This window comes from Salmo trutta, chromosome 3, assembly GCF_901001165.1.
Source record: "Salmo trutta chromosome 3, fSalTru1.1, whole genome shotgun sequence".
Classification (NCBI taxonomy): domain Eukaryota; kingdom Metazoa; phylum Chordata; class Actinopteri; order Salmoniformes; family Salmonidae; genus Salmo; species Salmo trutta.
Window position 1 is genome coordinate 61,819,085 of NC_042959.1, and position 22,594 is coordinate 61,841,678.

General features: G+C 45.1%; 1 protein-coding gene across 5 annotated transcripts in view; it reads right to left on the reverse strand.

Moving 5' to 3' along the window:
- Positions 1-22,594, reverse strand: part of dyrk1b (dual-specificity tyrosine-(Y)-phosphorylation regulated kinase 1B) — a 68,327-nt gene that overhangs the window by 10,361 nt on the left and 35,372 nt on the right. Inside the window, exons 1-4 of one of the 5 annotated variants that reach the window (XM_029743874.1) lie at positions 17,963-20,401; positions 4,730-4,875; positions 2,021-2,140; positions 1,096-1,284 (exon numbers count right to left, since the gene is read on the reverse strand). In XM_029743874.1, the coding sequence (XP_029599734.1) occupies positions 1,096-1,284; positions 2,021-2,140; positions 4,730-4,875; positions 17,963-18,107 (600 nt within the window). In that variant the 5' untranslated portion in view covers positions 18,108-20,401. Of the gene's footprint in view, positions 1-1,095; positions 1,285-2,020; positions 2,141-4,729; positions 4,876-17,962; positions 20,402-22,594 lie in introns of those variants that run through there. The other 4 variants (XM_029743883.1, XM_029743879.1, XM_029743891.1 and 1 more) reach the window with 4 other exon arrangements.

Consider the following 22,594-nt stretch of genomic DNA (forward strand, 5'->3'; position numbering starts at 1 on the left):
CTCTCCACTGACCTGTCCTCCCCTATACCCTCTCTCCACTGACCTGTCCTCCCCTCTGACCTATCCTTCCCCCTACCCTCTGACCTATCCTTCCCCCTGACCTATCCACCCCCTACCCCCTGACCTATCCTTCCCCCTACTTCCTGACCTATCCTTCCCCCTACTTCCTGACCTATCCTTCCCCCTACCCTCTGACCTATCCTTCCTCCTACCCTCTGACCTATCCTTCCCCCTACCCTCTGACCTATCCTTCCTCCTACCCTCTGACCTATCCTTCCCCCTACCCTCTGACCTATCCTTCCCCCTGACCTATCCACCCCCTACCCCCTGACCTATCCTTCCCCCTACTTCCTGACCTATCCTTCCCCCTACCCTCTGACCTATCCTTCCCCCTACCCTCTGACCTATCCTTCCCCCCTACCCCCTGACCTATCCTCCTTCCTACCCTATCTTCCCCCTACCCTCTGACCTATCCTTCCCCCTACCCTATCTTCCCCCCTACCCCCTGACCTATCCTCCTTCCTACCCTATCTTCCCACTACCCCCTGACCTATCCCCCCCACCCCCTGACCTATCCTACCCCCTGATCTATCCTCACCCCTACCCCCTAACCTATCCACCCCCTGACCTATCCACCCCCTACCCCCTGACCTATCCTTCCCCTGACCTATCCACCCCCCACCCTCTGACCTATCCTCCCCCAGACCCGCTGACCTATCCTCCCCCTGACCTATCCTCCCCTATACCCTCTCTCCACTAACCTGTCCTCCCCTATACCCTCTCTCCACTGACCTGTCCTCCCCTATACCCTCTCTCCACTGACCTATCCTCCCCGTACCCCCTGACCTATCCTCCCCTATACCCTCTCTCCACTGACCTGTCCTCCCCTATACCTTCTCTCCACTGACCTGTCCTCCCCTATACCCTCTCTCCACTGACCTGTCCTCCCCTATACCCTCTCTCCACTGACCTGTCCTCCCCTATACCTTCTCTCCACTGACCTATCCTCCCCGTACCCCCTGACCTATCCTCCCCTATACCCTCTCTCCACTGACCTGTCCTCCCCTATACCTTCTCTCCCCCATGCCCACTGACCTGCCCGAAGGAGCCCTTGCCGATGAGCGAGTCAATCTCGTAGCGGTCCAGCCACTTCTCCCCGTTCTTCACGATGTAGTCGTAGTTGTCGTCATCGTAGCCATCGTTGTACACCTTCCGCTCCTTCTTAGTGCTCGAGTCCTCCGGGGGCACCTGCTGGGCACGCCGCTTCTTCTTCGTGTAGTACACCTGGACACGGAGGAGAGGAGATGGAGAGAGGAAGGGACGGGCGGGAAAAGAGAAAGAGGGGTAAATCACTGATATTTCTCATTTTGCCACACTACTGTTTGGATAGATCTTAGAGGACCAAACCAATGATAAAACTGATATCCTTCACTTGTACATCAGTTTATGCTAATACAGTTACATATACCTAGGGTTGAAAAACTCTGGTAACTTTCCAACTGGGATTTCTGGAAAACCAGGGACATTTGGGGAAAGCAACCAGAATCTAATGTTTATACCAGGGGTGTAAAACTAATTTTGCCCTGGAGGCCTCATTCGGTCTTCAACGAGGTCGGGAGGGCGGCACTGAATATTAGTAATACTTCCTCGCCGTCAATATTTGCAAAAAAATGTCTGATGTTCCCTGACTTGGCTTTCATTTTGGTGCTAAGTGAGCTAGACAGTCAAGAAACTGTATGAATGTAAGTCCATTATCATTTCTACACAGTTTTGATTTTGTTTTAGTCATTTCAAAGTATATTGAAAGCCCCCCCCCCACAAAAATAATAAAAATAAATAAAAAAATACAAATAAAAACATTTATTTGACTCAAACCACCCGTGAGCCAGATTGGACCCTCGCGGGCCGGATCCCAGCAGATAAGCTGTGAGGTGATGTTTCCTGGAGATTATGACTCCTGTAGCAGCAGAGTCCTGTAGGACCTGATTGGCTGGCTGACACACACACACACTCCACTCACCTCATTGATGTGCTTGTAAGTCTTGATCAGATCGACAGAGAGTTTTCTCAGCGGGGCGCTGGCGGGATCTCTAAAACTTGGGGGGATCCTCCTCTGCAGTATGGTCGCATCAGACAGCACCTGGAGGGGACAGGTGGTGAGGGGAGCCCCAAAACTGGCCAAGACATCCCTGCAGTATTCTAACTAGTGGTTATAAGAACTAAAGTAAGTAAAGGTCACTACACAATGTGAGTGGAAGGAGTAATTTCCAATGAAATAACTGGGCATGTTTGAGTTAACTATGTATACAGGCAACACTGTTGCCTAGCCACAGAACAATCTATCAGTGATGGTGGTTGTAGTTGCTTGTCAATAGAGTACAGTACCAGTCAACATTTTTGAGCACCCACTCATTCAAGGGTTATTCTTTATTTTTACTATTTTCTACATTGTAGAATAATGGTGAAGACATCAGAACTATGAAATAACACATACGGAATCATGACACCAAAACAAAGTGTTCAACAAATCAAAATATATTTTATATTTGAGATTCTTCAAAGTAACCACCCTTTGCCCTGATGACAGCTTTGCACACTCTTGGCATTCTCTCAACCAGCTTCATGAGGTTGTCATGAGGTAGTCACATGGAATGCATTTTAATAAGGCACATCTGTTAATTGAAAGTTAATTTGTGGAATTTCTTTCCTTCTTTAATGTGTTTGAGCCAATCAGTTGTGTTATGACAAGGTAGGGGTGGTATACTGAAGATAACCCTATTTGGGAAAAGACCAGGTCCATATCATGGCAAGAACAGCTCAAATATGCAAAGACAAACAACAGTCCATCATTACTTTAAGACATGAAGGTCAGTCAATGTGGAACATTTCAAGAACTTTGAAAGTTTCTTCAAGTGCAGTCGCAAAAACCATCAAGTGCTATGATGAAACTGTCTCCCATGAGGACCGCCACAGGAATGGAAGACCCAGAGTTACCTCTGTTGCAGAGGATAAGTTCATTAGAGTTAACTGCACCTCAGATTGCAGACCAAATAAATGAAACACGAGCAATAGACATTAGACCAGTGGACTGATGAGTCCAAATTTGACATTTTTGGTGCCAACCGCCGTGTCTTTGTGAGACACAGAGTAGATATACGGATGACCTCTGCATGTGTGGTTCTGCCAGTGAAGCATGGAGGTGGTGGTGTGATGGTGTGGGGGTGCTTTGCTGGTGACACTGTTGGTGATTTATTTAGAATTCAAGGCACACTTAACCAGCATGTCTACCACAGCGTTCTGCAGCGATACGCCATCCCATCTGGTTTGCGCTTAGTGGGACTATCATTTGTTTCCCAAAACTCACCTCCTGGCTGCGTAAGGGTTATTTGACCAAGAAGGAGAGTGAAGGTGCTGCATCAGATGACCTGGCCTCCACAATCACCCGACCTCAACCCAATTGAGATGGGAGAGTGAAGGAAAAGAAGCCAACAAGTGCTCAGCATTCCCCATTAAGCTGGTTGAGAGAATGCCAAGTGTGGAAAGCTGTCATTAAAGCAAAGGGTGGCTACTTTGAAGAATCTCAAATACATTTTGATTTGTTTAACACTTTTTTGGTTACTACATGATTCCATATGTGTTATTTCATAGTTTTGATGTCTTCACTATTATTCTACAATGTTGAAAATAGTAAAAATAAAGAAAAACCCTTGAATGAGTATGTGTGTCCAACATTTTGACTGGTACTATACGTGATGCTGACGTGTTTGAGGTTGTGGATGTATATTACAATCCAACAGGTAGGTAGCCTCTCATTATGTCCATTCAGTATGTGATGCTAATACCTACGTTCACGTGATGAGTTGTGGGTGTGTATAGCGTCAGTATAAGGGCGTGTATATAAAGGTGTGTATAGCGTCAGTATAAGGGTGTGTATAGCGTCAGTATAAGGGTGTGTATAGCGTCAGTATAAAGGTGTGTATAGCGTCAGTATAAAGGTGTGTATAGCGTCAGTATAAGGGTGTGTATAGCGTCAGTATAAAGGCGTGTATAGCGTCAGTATAAGGGCATGTATAGCGTCAGTATAAAGGTGTGTATAGCGTCAGTATAAGGGCGTGTATAGCGTCAGTATAAGGGTGTGTGTGAATAGCGCCAGGTTGTGTGTGTGTGTATAGGGCCAGGTTGTGTGTGCGTGTGTGTGTGTGTGTGTGTGTGTGTGTGTGTGTGTGTGTGTGTGTGTGTGTGTGTGTGTGTGTGTATATAGCATCAGGTTGTGTGTGTATAGCATCAGGGTGTGTGGTGTGTATAGCATCAGGGTGTGTGTGTGTGTGTGTGTGTGTGTGTGTGTCTATAGCATCAGGGTGTGTGTGTGTGTGTGTGTGTGTGTGTGTGTATAGCATCAGGGTGTGTGTGTGTGTGTGTATAGCATCAGGGTGTGTGTGTATAGCATCAGGGTGTGTGGTGTGTGTATAGCATCAGGGTGTGTGTGTGTGTGTGTATAGCATCAGGGTGTGTATAGCATCAGGGTGTGTGTGTGTATGGCATCAGGGTGTGTGTGTATAGCATCAGGGTGTGTGGTGTGTGTGTATAGCATCAGAGTGTGTGTGTGTGTGTGTGTGTGTGTGTGTGTGTGTGTATATATAGCGTCAGTATAAGGTCAGTTCCTAAACAGAGTATTATTCTAAACAGAGCATTAGAGCAGTGTCCTGTGAGGGCGTTAGCCGCTGGGTACCTGCTGCTGTTCAGCCATGGAGTGGATGTTGCTGAAGGAGGGGTGGCTGTGCTGGCTCGACATGGTTGGCTCAGCGGGGGAGAAGCCCAAGGCGGCAGGCTGGCAGAGGGTAGAGGAGGGGGGCTTGCATCCTGAGCTGCTTCCACCTTCACAGGATAGATGGAGAGATGGAGGGAAGGGGGAGAAAGGACAAGAGAGGGGGAGAGGTTTTTAGAAAAAAATACATCGACATGAAGCTTCCTAACTCATCATACATACACTGGCACTGCCGTGGGTGTGGGCACGAGCACTGCACTGCAGAGGAGAAGCACACATGTGCTCTCTCACATACCCTTCTTGGCTGTTCTTTGAAGTCACACACATACACCCTATCAAGGATGTAGAGCAAGAGGGTGGGATGGCTACTTAGTAGGGTACCACTCCACAGGGCCATTTAGCTCCCTGCCAGAAAGACCACACAAATAATGGTGGAGTGAAATATCTCTATGCAAGAGGGTGTCCTGTTTCAGTGTGTGTGTGTGTGTGTGTGTGTGTGTGTGTGTGTGTGTGTGTGTGTGTGTGTGTGTGTGTGTGACATAGAGAAAGATATGAGACCTTTGTGGAGGTCAGTAGTCCACATTGTCACACTTCAAAACCAGGAAGACATTTCCAAGCAGAACTCTTTCACTGCAACTCCTGCGTTTATAAAAGAGAAAGGAGAGATGGCTTCTCACAAGATATAGAAGATGGAACTTAACCAAACCATTTTTGTTGCTGAATGTTGTGAGCATTAAAATCTTCTGATTCTGTCAAGGGAGCTAGCAAAGATGGACAACGTGGGTCAGCGCTTCAATGTGACAAACCACTGTGTGACAAGACTGTTGCATCATCCTACAAAAAAATGACGAGTCACTGTTTAGTGTGCTGCTTTGCTTTGTCATTAAGTTCCACCAGACTTGTTTTTCTGTCAGAATCCCAGGTTCAACTTGACTGAGATTCTCTGCAGTCTTGAGACTTTGCTTTGCCTGCAGTTTGACTGCAGTCGAGCTAAAATCATGGCTGGAACACAGCAGTCTTGGTAAGAGCAGTCCAGTGTGGTGTTGACAGTGCTGCATGCTCAAGCCTGATTTCCACCAAAGCCAAGACACAGCAGTTTGGACCGCTGGCTCCTGGGTAAACCTTGGCCTCTGCAGAATTCTGAACTCACTCACTTAGCTAGAGGGGGGCTGCTTGTACAAAAACAAAAAAACATCCGCCAGTGGCTCAGCAAACCAGCCTGGAAACTCATTCCACTGGCATTAAACATATAAGGAGTCAGACCACACTTTGACCTAGCTGTGGATAGTAGAAGGTTTACGACAAGATGTTCATCCTGGTTGTTCTAAGTTAAAGTTTGAATCAAATTTAAGTTTAGACCAGAGTTTCTGTTAGCCTGTAATAGACGGCTTTTAGCCAATAAAAAAGAAGAAAGAAAAGCCGGTGAATAAAATTGGCGCCGTCCAAGACATTGCAAACTAATGCTTTTTAGCCTATTCATGCTTATCGGTCTATTAGGTTAATTTGCATAATTTAGTGGAATTAAATTGCCGCATATACAGTACATTCGTTATGTATCATAATTATCACACACGTACAGCATACAGATACAGAGCGGAAAATCTGTCAGACAGCGCGAGAACTGCTGCTACAGCGTCTGAAACAGAAAATGCATAGGAAACGAAAAGCAGGCTTCATCAGCGTGTCACACACCATTTTGCAATGAGCTGGAGGCAGTACGCATTTTGAAAACATATACTTAATTGTTTGAAACATGAACGTTTTACTACCTATGAGGCATGTCTTACCTTGCCTCAAAGTAGCCTAGCCAAAATTAGACCATATTCGAGGGAATTATTTTAAATAAACTTTTCTTTCATTGTCCAGTAGCCAAAGGCACAATACTAGTCATATTAGCAACCTGTGCTAGTTGTTGTATATTACATTTCCCTCTTTCTTAAATTTCAAACAGATTTATCCATCTGTCACATGAAACCACTTGTATGTGCTTTAAGCTTTTGCTAATGGTCTTTCCTGCAAATTACATTATGGAACGAACATTCGCGCGTAGCCTTCTACCACGTGTGCATTGCTGCGCTTATAATGTGAAATAACATTTTATCAACATTTTAAGCTAAATGTTCTGATCTGTTACATCATACATATGTTCATGTAGCCTAGGTCTACTGGTTGTATGAATGTGGGATATATTGTTCCACAACTGTCCCAGAGTCTGTTTGGAATAGGAGATTTCTTTCTTGACAAGCTGACCAATAGAACATGTAAACTTTTCCACTATGGGGGATAGTAGATTGACAGGCTAGTGATGTTGCTGTTCGTGACTCTTCTTGTTGGCTGAGGAAAAGTAAACGTGCAGTTATTCTGGACGCACATCGTTGCATCCTCGACTTGCATGTTCTGTTAATATGAATGACCAACATTTAAAATCTGATTTCTGTCATTCTGAGCAGTGTGGGTGGACTCCCTGATCAGGTTATGCATCCAATGCATATGGGTCCAGTAAATCTCTCAAATGTCCGGTAAATTAAAAATGTTGCCGGTCAAATGTCAAGACAGGGAAATGATGTCCCTTAACTTATACAGTCTGTCCGTCCCCAACTCTGGTCTTCCCTCCAGATGTGAGGAAACCTAAACAGAGGACATGGGGCTCCAATGACCTTTACACTACTGAACAGTACCAACAGCATATCCTGTTCAATGGTTTGGTTCCTTTTAGTGCAAACCCTTTCAACACATCTTACGGTGCAATGTCCTAAATTGCTGATGAAAACCTTGACCACTGTGCTAGTGTCCTGCAAAACCAACAGATTAATTGCACGTCTCCAGTAAAATGCAGAAAAAAATAATATGAAAAGGGGTTAATGAAATTGATGAGATATTTCACAGCCAATGCTTTTATCACTGGCTTTTAAAGTGAGGAGTAACGGGGGTGAAATTTATCAACGACACATTCCAACTTGAAATAGCCCGCCGGTCAATGGCCATAGTTTAAACAAAGTGCAAAACAGCACGTCTGAGTACCATCAATCCTGAGGGGTGACTGCACGCATTCCCTCCTATGATAGGATGAGTCCCAACACCGGCATCAGGAGTGGGCTGAGAGGGAAGGAGGAAACATCACATACGTGACTCATCTCAAACTGCTCTCTGTCTCGGCACAGATACACAGAGAAACACAGACACAAATATTTAGAATGTCTTATTGATGTTGCATTGTCGAGAAGGAACCTGCAAGTAAGCACTTCGTTGAACAGTGTATGCCATGTGTATCCTGTACATACGACTAATAAAACTAGAAACACACACACACAGTATGTTCATATGTACACTAATAATTCAATATTAAACTAATTATGGCAGTAGGCAGATCTTTTTCATTATTAGGACGTAAACACCAACATTCCAGCGGCGTGAAATATGCTGAATGAAATATGCTCGCTGTGGTAGAACATTTATCTTCAGGTAGCCTGATCTCAGATGTGTCCATGTAAACAGGATTATTAGGGAAATCCTTCTTCTTGCAAAGCATGTAAACGTTTTAATCAAACTATTATATTAATCTGACTATCCGCAATAAATTGCATGATTGTGTGCATGTTACCACACTCACACAGACCTGTATCCAGAGCTTACAGAATTACAGTTAATCAGCCTTTCAGATCAATACGACAACGTTCTACAGCAAAGACTGTTTAATAAATCTCCAACAGCATTGGCCATGCATTGTTAGAGGTTAACAATACAACCTATCTTTAAAATGGTCAACAGCTGCACCTGCAATGTTGTGGTTTTATGCTACAGTAATGACTGTGGATGCACTGGAATCAGAAATGCAAAGCAGTAGAAAACCGGTCTGCAAAAAACAGAAGAGAAATTTCATAACGCACGGAAACTGCTGTTGTTATGAGAGGCCTTGTTCTGCCCTGGCCTTCATTGGGAGGGATATGACGATAGTTATGAGGGCTATCTGCCGAGCACTGAGAAATGTCACACTGTGCCTTTAAATGCTGAAGTGAACACATTGCGAACTTCCTGAGTGTGACACCCCCTTCGTCTCTAGCTGCTCATTGGCTGCTAGTATCCAAGGGCTGGGCGGCGAGGTCTCTATAAATAAACCTGGTAGCTTGTGCTGTATCAGCAACCCTTCCCACAATGCCGCTCTCGCCCTCCCTCTTCCTCCTCTATTTCGCTCTGCATGTTACCTCTCTCTCCCAGTCTCTCTCTCTCTCCCAGTCTCTCTCTCTCTCCCCAGTCTCTCTCTCTCTCTCCCCCAGTCTCTCTCTCTCTCTCTCCCCCAGTCTCTCTCTCTCTCTCTCTCTCTCTCTCCCCCCAGTCTCTCTCTCTTCTCTCTCCTCTCTTCTCTCTCTCTCTCCTCTCTCTCTCTCTCTCTCTTCTCCCCCAGTCTCTCTCTCTCTCTCCCCCAGTCTCTCTCTCTCTCTCTTTCCCAGTCTGTCTCTCTCTCTCTCTCCCTCCCCCAGTCTCTCTCTCTCTCCCCCAGTCTCTCTCTCTCTCCCCCAGTCTCTCTCTCTCCCCCAGTCTCTCTCTCTCTCTCTCTCTCTCTCTCTCTCTCTCTCTCCTCTCTCTCCCCCAGTCTCTCTCTCTCTCTCTCTCTCCCAGTCTCTCTCTCTCTCTCTCCCCCAGTCTCTCTCTCTCTCTCTCTCAGTCTCTCTCTCTCTCTCTCTCTCTCCAGTCTCTCCTCTCCCCAGTCTCTCTCTCTCTCCCCCAGTCTCTCTCCTCTCCCCCAGTCTCTCTCCCTCTCCCCCAGTCTCTCTCTCTCTCTCTCTCCCCCAGTCTCTCTCCCTCTCCCCCAGTCTCTCTCCCTCTCCCCCAGTCTCTCTCCCTCTCCCCCAGTCTCTCTCCCTCTCCCCCAGTCTCTCTCTCCCCCAGTCTCTCTCTCTCCCCCAGTCTCTCTCTCTCTCACCCAACCGGCCAAAGCACTCACACAAATGTCTCTAATGGGGCTGGATATTAATAAAATATAGTAGGTAAGGGCACACAGCCATCTATAGACAGACACACAGGTGTACTGCACAGGGTAGAATTCATCCTCACTTATGCAAGTGTCAAATCGGACCGGGTTAAATATATACATACTGAAGTAATCATTTACACCAATTAACCGTGCATGGACCATGAGGTATCCCACCACACCCCTCTACAGCTGACCAAATACAGCTGCCAATCAGGGTGTCACCATAGCAACAGACTAGCCCACTCCCTGTCTCCAAGGAACAGGAATGAAATGGGGTGGGGGGTGTAAGGCCAACAGCTGAACCCACCGTCCCTTCCCCCTCCCCGGCCCTGTCGACCCCTCTCATACCCTGTTAGGGTAACGGGAGCAGTGGTGCCACCAAGCCAAAGTTGGACACTGGGCAAAAGGCGGGGGGGGGGGCAAGCTAGGGGATGATGGAAGGAAGGGATAGAGTGGAGGTAAAGAGGCAGGTCTGTATGCTCCCATTCAGGCAACAACACTGTGGATGCCTGGCTGGTACACTGACAACACGCATTAACACACTCACCGCCACAACACAGGCAAGGAGGACCACCGTCATCTCTCCACTGTCCGGTCAGGATCTCCAAGCTCTCATACAGGCACACCTGACAGAGCCAGGTAACAGGCAGGTAATGCAGTACCGTTAGAGCTCCCTCTGTGAATGGTAAGATCACCTTGAACTTTGAAGACAGCAACTCATTCACAATGCTGCCAACAAGTTACTTCAGTGTTTAGAACAACAGTAAATAGAACACTTTCCCTTCTGTCACGCTGACGACAGCCAGACTACTTTCCTGACTGATCCTGTCCATTGTCAGTGGTCACAAGAGAAGGCACCACTGTCTATAGAAAGTTCCAAAAGCTAAATCTTCTTCTAGAACTGTCTCTGAGCTGACCTCGTGCAGGGTGCAGACCCGGCGAGGGAGTGTGGCAGGGGAAGCTAAGCCCATGCCCTCGTGGTGCCGACTGCGTCTGGGCCAGGTCAGGTCACTAAGGACACTCATTCTCCTCTCTCCCTCCCGGCGTGGCCGGCTCGCTGGCACTGAGGGACAGGCACAGCTGAGACACAGATACTGCGCACTCTGACACTGCGCTTTTCAGGCCCAGACTGTGAAAGACTGTGAAAGGGGGGAGGGGGTGAGAGCAAGACTGGCTGCTTGTACATCATGAATATGACATTCCATCTGTCAAGTTCTATGTCATAACGTGCGTGTGTCCCTCCACAGGACATGTCTAGTTGTCCAGAATCTCAGTATGTCCCTCAGTGTAAAGGCTCTGGACCCTCACTGTACTGACCCTGACCATTAGCTACTTCTCAAAGGTCAAATGTCACACTCTTGCTTCCACATGCCGGGCAACAATCCAATCAGGACACAGCGGTAATGTCCGCTTCCAGCCTGCACTGCCCGACATGATTGGTGCATCAGATCATTGTCATGACTGGCTTGTACATCTGGTCATTGTCAATCACTGGACTGCAAATACAACCACTTTGCCTTCGGATACAATCCAACAGGATGAAGACAGGCCGGAGGGAAGTACCTAACATCATATGTCCGATCACAGTAGTTTGATAAAGGAGGAAGTTCTGGGCATTCACTGGAAGTGTGAGCCATCCTATGGAGTGGACTGACTGACGATTAGGTCTTATAAACTGAGTCCAGGTCAGGAAAAACTCCTTGTCCTCCTGGTGACAATCTCCCCCTGCCAATGCCCAGACACCAGCTAAACCTCCTCATATCACTGGCCTGCCCACAGTGCTGGCCGGCAGGCAGCAACAGAGTGCTTTATTTATTTGAGAGCAGGTCAAATAATTCTCCTCTACCCAAACACCCCCACTATGCCCCCAATGAACTTTAGACAGTCAGCCCCCCAAAGCTGAGTCAGACTGAAAGCAATAAATAACACCCATCTGGGTCGACCTCTCATCAAACAGTGACACCGGTAAATTGAGCGCTCACACAGTGCATACAAATATAACTAAATCCTCTCCCAAATGCAATGGGAGAAGAGGGCCGACGACAGCCCTGGTACAGGACGATTTGTGGCCGTGGTACTTTCTGGGCTCTGGCTCGACAACTTCTACTACAGAGAGAGCTAGTACGGATGAGGTTGTGCTTAGTACCCAGCGTTTGATGTATTTTTTTATTATGTTTCTCTTCCTGTTGGCCAATCCAAATGCCCATCTTGTCAGTAACGACTGAAGCTAATCTGCTGCCTGAAACCCCTGATGGCACATAGGGTGGCACAACAGAAGGTATCAAACACACACACACACACACACACACACACACACACACACAACGTCATGCAAGCTTTCCCATGCCTCTTGGGTCAGGTGGCCATGTTTGTTATTGTTTCCAAAAACGTAGCAACCTACAGCCGCTCACCTACACCACTCCCCCTTTCCCAATAAGTTTAAACTGTGACCCAAAGGACCTTAGGTTCTCATCCCCCTTTGAGAAGGGCCTGTTCACATCTTAGGACGGCTGCAGGTTCTCCTCAGCTGTGGACTAACTCATTAGACTGACCAGCTCTAATCGATCTCAGAGTGACCAAGCTCCTTTGGTGGGCAGCAGCCTGGGCATGTCAGCTCCTGTAGAGGCAGCAGCTATCTATCTAGTCCTGCCTGCCAAACAGGAGAGGTCAGTCTGATTCTTCAGGTGGAGGAAGCAGAGGGGGAAGAGTCACAACTCACCACTGAGGTGTGAACTTACATACAGCCTCGCAAACTGCCCATTTTACTTATGAAAGAACAAGAGAAAGACAGAGAGAGAAGGAGGAGAGAGTCAGAGAGAGAGCGAGAGAAGCACGGGAGAGTTTGCTTGCTAAATGTTTTATGTGCTTTCCGTGATGGAAGTGGCTGTGTCAGCGTGGATACTGTGAGTTATGCGCAGCGGGGGGCGGGGGGGGGGGGGGGGGGGGGTTTGTTTGTCTGCCAGAAGATGTCGGACGGCTAGACCACCGCTTGGTCACGCAGATACAGGCTACAAGCACACTGAGCTCTACTTCTACTGCACAATAAATGTTTTCCTTTCAAACTTGCGTCATCGAAGGGGGTGTTGGGGAGGGGAGGTTGAGGGGAGGTCGAAGGGGTGGTAAACTAACACAATGTATAACTTAAAATTAAACCAAATTGTTTGCACTCATGACTATTGCTTTCAATTACATTTTCAGCCAACTTACAAGCAAATACTTTATGAATTTATTGTACCAAATCAATCTGCAAGGTTGCTAGCCAACTAGCCTGCTAATGTTAGCCCTACTAGTTTGCTAAGGTTAGCCCTACCAGGCTGCTAACGTTACCTTAGCACTACAAGTCAGCCAGTTGCTATTAACAACTAGCTTATAGCTACATTAAAGTAAACCAAAGTTTTAGAAATACATAACGCCATCTAACCAGTTATCAAAGAATGTTAGCTATATGCAGTTATCTTAGCCAGCAAGCTAACTAGACAGCTAATGTTAGAGAACATGCCCGAAAAGTTGACAAAACGAAAGGAGAACAGACAAGCCAACTGCACGAAGGCACTAGAGCCTGCCGTGTCCATGGCAATACGTGCCCCATCTACTTCTTGTTCACATCACACTTCCTGTGATTGGTGGATTGTAGGTCACCACCGCCAGCACATGGTCTGGAATTGAATTACATGCTAGCATGGCTAGTGGCTAATGTTAGCCAGCTTAAGATTGCTACTGGGCAAGCATACAAACTCAATAGCACAGCATATATCCTCCAAATGACTGAGAAATAGTGCATTGTGGGAAGTTTAGAAGTTATCCAGGAATAAGGTAATAAATATGTAATAACCCAAAAACATAACTATGTTTGTACTGGTACGTAACCAGATCATGACTCCAACTAAGTTACTAAGTCTTTGACGACACTGTGTTACATTGGTGCGTAAAAACGCATGCTTCCTTCCCTTTAACGTTTTTAACTAGTGTGAAGCGAAACCTCACCACAACACAAACCACCTCAACCATCCCCCACCACAAACACTTAGCCTATGTACTCACCTCCCTGACAATCTCTAGTCCACACATTCCTATTGCTTCATCACCACAGTCTAAAAGGTACAGCTACAGAAAAGGACAAACTTACTTTCCCCCTTAGCTACAGTCTGAGGGATGAAGGGGTGGAGGGGTGAAGCATAAAGGCCCATTTTGACAGACTTGGGAGCGTTGCAGAGAGGTCCCCCCTAACCCTGTATACCAGCCCCTCCCAGCTACGCTACAACAACAAGGATACTCAATCCAGACTGATTTATTGGACGGTGCATTTGTTTACTTCCACATGAAGCACATTCCACAGAGTGGGACAATCTCAAGGGACAGCGGTTTATAGAGCACCACTCCACCACCACCTCCTCTACACCAGAGGAGGCTGGTGGGAAGAGCTATAGGAGGACAGGCTCATTGTAACAGGCACCTGCCACTAACTGTAACCACACCAAATACAACACAGTCCAACAGGCAATACAGTCTGGGGATCTTGTTAAAAACACAGCAATCAAGAGCATTGATTGCATCACTTCAGTCACATTCTTGGAGGGGGAATGAATGATAACTTCAGTATCTTGTTTACTGGAAAGTCAGAAGGATAAACATGACTCAACCACAGTAAGCAAGGGGACGAGACGTTTCACCTTTAGACCATAAATTAGTGCAGGAAACAAACAAGATGAAGGGAGGGAAAGGAGCAAAGGGCAGCGGTGGGGACGTGGTGTTTGTGTGACGGCTTCAGATACCTCTGCTTTCAGTCTCACAGTCCAAACTCCACTAACAGAGGGCCTAACCTGAGATTTGTTCTCTTTCCCCAGCTCTGATATGGCCCTTGTCTTCTCCGTGTTCTTCTACTTCAGGAAAAGAAGCTCCCACCATGCCTTTACCTTTGGCCTTAGGCCTAACTATTATCATATCTTCAACATTTCCAGACAGAAAATAAATGAACCAGACAAAGTCACACTCTTTCTCAAGCATGTTACATTTCTCTCCGGCATCTTTCAGACAGTTAAATCAAATGTTATTTGTCACATGCTTCGTAAACAACAGGTGTAGACTAACAGTGAAATGCTTCCCCAGTTTCTCAAGTCAGTAACCTACACACAGCCGCTCAGCCTGCACCACACTGTGAGGACGGAAATAGGCAGCAGAGAAAGAGAGTTGGATACTCAGATAAAAATAACTTAAATTAAAGGGGGAAATAGCTGAAAAGTCACCCAGATCTGTGGGTATAAAGACTGCACTTTCTATTCCTGTCTCACAGAGTCTGATACCTCTTAAAGTCCAGAGAGGAGCTTTGAGTTACAATTGACAACTACAGCCATGCGTTGATTTACAATTAGCCTGCTAAATCACTGTTACTAGGAAGTGATAGTGGCAACATTGAAAGGTTATGCACTCAGCTGTAAACTTGGACTCGAAGTGTCACCATCTCCCTACCAATAGAGATAGCAATATTAGGAGTGAGCCCGAGGTCTGGCCAATGATAAATACTTATGGTTGAGGGGAGGCGGGGCGACTAGATAACTTTCCAACTGCCAAAACCATCTGGCCACCAACTTAGGTAATCACCAAGTCAAGTTATTTCAGTGCATGATCATTTTTGTTTCTGATCAAGCAGAGGCCTTGTTTAATATCGACTAGACTTCTACCAAACATGCTGTGACAGACAACAGTAGGTGTCAACGTAACCCCCAGACACCGTGCCCACTTCAGTAGCGGCTCACTGTGTCACGAGAGGGAGTCTCTCAGCAGGGGGATGGGACACAGACAGCCCTTTCCTGAGCCAAGCTGCAATCCAATTTAAGGCTTATGGGGAGAACCTGCATTAAACTACTGTACACTAAGCAGTCTACAAGGTGAATCCCGTCAGCTATTCAACAAGTGTCCTCCTCGTGCTTCACTTTTCAACCCAACCTTTATCCATGCCGATAACTCGCTTAAGTTTTATGGGAAACTCCTGAGATAAACAGCACCATGGAAAGCTGTGACCTTAAAATAAGTGCTACAATGTCAAGCGTCAAGGGCACAGCCATGGACAAAGTGCATGACTGACTGTGATTGACCAATGGCGGTGTCAGAGACGGCTCCCTGCTACCATGCTGGACCAGCTGGTCAGACTGGATTCAGTGGGGGTGGTGGCTGGTGTGGTCGTCCTCATAGAAGCTTTAGATTGCTTGCTTGAAAACTTTCTTAAAAACGGGACAATTAAGTAATTTATATCTAAAGAGCATTAAGTGGATAAACGATTGACGGATAATTGAATTCCTTTCTTGAGCCAGTGCCGGAACTGGGCAAGAATGGGAAACCCTTATACAAATAAATAATAAAATGAAAGGATAAACAGATAAACCCCACTCAGTATTCATTCATGCCTTCATCTACCCCCATCCCCAACTCTCCCTCCACTTCCATCTTTATTCTTCCGTCCATTGAATAGGCATCACCATCTCCACAAGCTGCTTCCTGTACTAAACACAGACCTGGCTATTCACTGCCTGAATGTCACCACACTAAGGTATCTTTGTCATTAATAAAACAGGCTACATCCTCTGTAATAACACAATAATAAGCCTGGTGTTCAAAAGTAGTTCAAACCCCTGCACCTGTAGGTCCAGGTGTTGCTTTTGATTGACCTGTAGTGATCCAGCAGGTCCAGACAGTGAGAATCTATCTACAACAGTCAGATACTGTGAAACGTGACAGAGCATAAGATGTGCAATTCCCCAGGGGCAGGGATTCCGTGAAGCACTTGGCTTATACAGCAACAACATAAATCTGTCATGATACTCGTAAAATAAACTGTGAATTGCCCAAATGTCAAATATTATGTAACCCTGTGAAACTTTAAGGGAATCTCCACAACAGAGGTGATACAAATGTAATCTAAGAATAAAAAATATGCATCAGGCCCCAACAAAAGGATAGGTGGAGAAGGGCCCCATCACAGGCTTTGAGGTTTAACACTCAGATCAATAAAGTTGTTTTGCAACCACACGCACGGACTGTGGAACTCCCAGCTTTGCTAGGATTTCCCAGCTGCCTGGCTGTCATGGTAAAACACGCTCTAGTGTGAACCACACGACTCGTACAAGTAGAGCACAGCTGTGCAGAACATAAAAAGGCATGTGTCCATCCATGGAAACACTGGGACCAAAAGATCAATGGACTGCAGTAGTAAAGCCTGGGCAACAGTAACCTTGAAAGGGAATGAATTTATTCCCAGAATTGTTTGAACATGGGCTGGAGACAATTGTGGGAAAGGAAAAGGGGAGAGGGGGTTGGCAGAGGTCTCCTAGTCTCCTAGGTGGAACTCCTCTAGGTGGGGCTTGCTTGAGTTTTTGTGATGAGTATTCCTGGGAATCCCAGGCCCTACTAAAATAAACCTAAAACAACTTAAAATGATAAACTTTTATGCTCTAACACAGATATTGTTGAGGTAGTGGTTTTATCCATCCCAAGGTCCAAAATGAAGTCAGAACAATATGAACAGGTTGATTCTGTAATTACATCATTGTTATGCCACTGACAAAACATTACAATATCTGTATTAGTTCCATTCTACTACGTTAAAACACGTGCACACTATTCCACCGAAGCGCTCTACAACAATGATGAAAACTGTACTTGATGCATCCATGCGAACAGTAGTAGGACACCGACCAATGGAGCTCTGCAGCTTCAACTTTAATCCTCCAACTCTTATGGAAATAATGGATAGGTCTTTCCCCGATTCTCTCGCCCTCCTCTCATTATGTCATCACTATAATGCTTGCTTCTTTTTGGTTTTTTACAATTACGATGGCATGCAGTTTTGTGATTGTTCATGACATTTGGAGGAGGATAAGCGCCACAGTGTCATCAACACCACAGATCGTAGAAACTATGAATGAACAAGGCACAAGTCAAAACTGTGCATGAAAAGCTCCATGACAACAACCCACAGAGGTGGTGAACCTTTTGGAAGAGAGGGGGTCTCACAGAGAACTACACAGGTGATGCAATAGCGACATACTTTACTACTTATAATTCCACACATCATTCAAGTATGACAAATAACTATCTTTGCTTAGATTGATCCACTAAAAGTTTACAACACGTGATTAGTGAGAAAGAGAGAGTGTGAGTGTTTATGTGCGTCTGTATGTTCAAGTAAGAGTGTGTACACTCATTCACAAACCAACAATATTGGTACTAACTTTTTGTCGGTTTCCGGAGTAGGTGTGACTGAGTTGGTAAGTAGCGACTTTGCTCTGGGTTGTTGATCCAGGATTCGGTCGGCAGATTTGCGACCATTCTGTTAGAAGGCTGCGACTTCTCCTCCACTGACGAAGTGATCACCATCGGAAACTCTTGTGTGTTGGGCCGCTGTATCCCAGAAATCAAGTCAAAGTTTATAATTTGGGGATTCCAAAATTACTTTGGAAAACTATGAGGATGCATCAAGTGTAGAGTGAAGGGGTAATCCTTGCCTCAGAAATCTTCAGAAAGCTCTGCAATTCAGCAATATACATCCAACGACAATAAAACTCAAGTTTGAACCGGAAAGGCAGGTATATATAAGGGTTTCACACAAAAATATTTCTTTGTCAACAATTCAATCCTGAAGTGGTGGAGACATTAGGAACCAACGAAACTAAAAAGGCACCATTAACTTGTTTCCAAAAAAGTTTCACGTGGTCTTTCCTCGGTATTCTTTATTACAATGTTTCTCTAAGGCAATGAACTGGGTTTCAGGCAACAATACTTATTTCTGACGTAAAAATATAATATAATTATTTAAACTACATATTCTTATATATTTCATAGCTATTTCTTATTTAATATATATATATATAATATATAATATATATATATATATTATATATAAAAAATATGCTTCTCTGTGTATATGGGGAAGAAAATATTTGGTTACTCAAGTTTGCTTCTTATAAGTGCGGAGTTTCATGCATTGTTCCTTGTTGAATTTCTTTTTTAATTCCAGTCAAAGATGCAAAGAAGATACAGTCAGATAGTAGACAAGGGTGAGATGTATATCTGGGAGCTTGACTGAGACAGGACCCCCACTCGGATTTCCAGTTTTGATAATTCAGCAGCTGACAATGGAACCAGAGCTAAAGCTGGAAGTGTTGGTGGGCTGAGGGTGGGGGTCTCAATTTCCAACTACCACCATTTACCCCATCACTCTCCCTAAAAATAGCCTTTGCCTCTTAGATTCTGTGTAAGTATCCTATTGTGAACTAATCACTCAAAAAATAAGCAGGTGAAAGCAATCCAAAACATCTGTGCTGTTTTCTTTCCCGGACTTCAACCTGGTGGTTTAATCCAGTGACACAAAAGGTACAGTTCAGAGAGATAAATCATCCACAGTAAAAGCTTTTTGTCTTTGTCTCCTCCACCAGATGCATAAACATGAAAATCTACCCTTCCCCCTTGAAGGAACTAGCGAAGTCCACAGTTAACGGGTGCCCTTAAGCGCTGCCAGGTCGAGAGCTGGGAGGAGAGGGACAACAACCTTTAGCTTGTGAAAAATGTTATCGTGTGCAGGAAGAAGAAATAAACATGTGCATGCAAAAAGAAATACGACAAAGCAAAGTGTTCATGTGCAAGTAAGTGTATTCCAAGGCACAACAAAAGTAAAATCGTGTTCAGTGTCAGTTTCTTGCGCTCTATTCCAAAGTCTCTGATCTAGGTAGAGTCAATGCGCCTCTCTTGATAATAAAAAAAGAGAAGTGAATGTTCAATTTTGATTTGCTTTGATGTGCCAGGGACGCGTCCACATACGCAGCAAAAATGTATCCTTCTCTCTCGCCAGTTCACTTGAGTGGCAAAGGTTGTTTGTTAACTACAGCATGTCAAATACTTGAATGTAATATTTAACATATATTAAATAAATCCGGTCCGCACTCTCCCATATTTTATTTTATTTTAAATTGACGTATCTCGTCTGACAAGATATTGACGACAGTGCAATATTCCGGTTTTGGAGTCTCTTCGTCAGTTTTGATACAAAAACTGTAGCGACTGCTCAACAAAAAAAGTGGGTTTCCGGAAGTGAGTCGTGATCCCCGCGAAAGTAAAATAAAAACGTGCCTTTAAAATATAACCCAATACTCCGTAGTTCCAAATGAACAAAAGCAATATACTTTTCAACACTGTCACCTCCCTCTCACACTGTCTTCTACGCAGTCGTTCGCTGCCAGTCAGTTCGTAGCTTCCGTATGTGGCTCGATGCTCTCTCCTCGCGCTCCTTTCGCCTTTGATACCTCCAGGTCAAACAATGAACTTTATTTTCATTCAATCCTCAGATTTTTCTCGCAGGATATTCACCTCCGAGGTGGTGTTCTTCCCGGGTAGCATTAACTCATATTCGCCCCTCTCCCGTTATTACTCCCTGTGCTGGCTACCCTTTCTGGACCGCTCCGGATCCACACCCTGCGATGCGGATTGTTCCAACAGCTATTCGAGCGCAGGGGGGCTGTGGAGATACACTCCGATAGCAGCTGGGTTGACGCAGCTCCACGCACATTAATGTTTAAAATTCTTAAATTAGCGGGGCTACCTAGAGTCACAGTACAGCAAGGAGACATTACGCAGAGTTTTATTTCTCTGTTTATGTGAAATTACACGCGGGGTACTTGAAATATTGTAACACACCCAGCTACATGATGTCAACCCTGAGACTTTTCGCATCCCCCTTTTCGAGAGTAGTTGCGCCACAAAGTTGCTCCTCTCCATTTATAGTAACAGGCAGATATATATACATTACATATATATACACTGTACATACACACATACATAGACAAGGGCGACGTTGATGGGGCGACACTAGGTGCGCGTGCCCAAATAAAAGCCCTTACCACTATTCACACAATATCTGAAAATGAAAACCGCAACAATATTCCTGAACGAGATACGTGCTGTGGGAAACACTTGTCAACTCATCTCAATCTATAATAAAAGGTTGAGTCCGATGGCGCATAAGGAAAATATGCAAGTGAGTTATAACTAACTAATAACTAAGGTATTGGATAAAGTCAAACAAGTTACCTTAAAACCAGTAATGTAATCAGTAAAGCAAGCATTTTGTGACACTACATTTGAGTCAACTTGAAACTGTACCCTATTTATGACATATCTTTCAGAAGTGTATTACAAGTCATGATAATGACAAAAGTTGCCTCCTGTTCCTCAGGTTTATTCAGAAAATAATTACTAAGACAGCTATTTGTTAGCTGTCCTTCACCATGTCTATTTCTGCAAGCTTCATTTAGTTCTACCAGTTCTTGAGAATGATTTCACCTTTTCTGTGCTAAAGCACGCACACTGGCAAAACCCTTCCCCTTCTCTTTTTGCTTTCCACCGCCACTACTCTCCTCTTTCCCTGACGCGCCTTCCTCGATCGTGAGCTCAACACTCCCCACCCCCAGTGTGCGCGTTCGCAGGCTCTGTTGCTATCCGACGCCGCGGCAGCTTGAGCGTGATTGGTCAGACGACGTCCCTTCAGCTGCTTGAATTGGTCAAATTGGATATGTGGGCGGAGATAGAAAATGAGGCTGCCCTGTCCCCTTGCCTCCTCGTCGTCGCCAAATGCATCGCGGAGGCAGAAAGACGTGCCAGCGGAAACAGTTAAAGACCTCAGGTAGACAGATAGGGGAAGGGGTAAGACCACTAGAAATGCGACCAAAGGGGTAGCTCATGAAGTCATGCAAAAAATATCTATATAGAAAAGTTCAAACAATACTTTAAACTTCCCATAAATAGCATGCATAACTTGATAGAGCACAGAAAAACACAAAACGAGAATATCTAATGCCAGCACAGGGACATCTGCCAGGTGACCGTTCACATCTAGTTAAAATATTATGTCCAGTAAATTAAAAAATAAAACTTGCCTCCAAGTCACACAAACTAGGCTAACGTAAGCCAAACAGGCAATTACATGATCCAGGATATCTGAAAACACTGACAATGTGATCAAACTGAGTTACTTTTTTGGGAATATTAACAAAATATACTTTGTTTCTTCTTCAGATCAAATACAGGAAGAAAAACTATTTTACACCCTTATGACACCAATACATGGCAATGGGGTAAATTATTATCTATATGACATAATAACAGACGACTTCAAAAATGTATATGTATCTCAATCCAGTAAAACACAAAGGGCAGGTTAAGTAATGTGATAATTTAGCCTTGGTATTTTGAAAGCTCTGAAAATAATTCCCTGTGACGTGTGGAAACGAAACAACATTGTCTGTTCTCAAGGAGATTGCATGTTGTGAATCCCTGCGTGTTCATGTTGGGTATTCGTCTCCATATTCTCCCCCAAAAGAACAGCAACTGGAGAGATGGGAGGGGATGTACAAAACGAGGTTAACCATGCCGTCATTCATCCTCCACAGTAGCCAGTGAATGTGCGTGTTCCCCCTTCGGAAAAACTTTTTAACTTCACTTCACTGCAGACAGCTACTGTCGTCATGCAAGGATTGGGATAGATTTTAGCACACAATTTAATCAAACTGCGAGATATTTGCAATAGCTATGCAGCATGTGTCACTTCCATAAGAGAGCACTGTTGATGCAAAAACTAAACCCCAATTACAGGTTAGGGATGTTACTGAGGTGGTAGGCGATATGGGAAGGGGAGTGTGGGTGTGATAAATGTACAATTTCCATGCAGGACAAGAACTTTAGAATTACTTTTGCAATAGCACCTGGGGTTGCTCTGCAGTTGCACTGTGTATGCATTTGCTATGTTCTGGTAAGACAGGCAATTTAAAAAGTCGCAGGGTATTGCTATATTTCTCAATTACGAATGTTCTCTA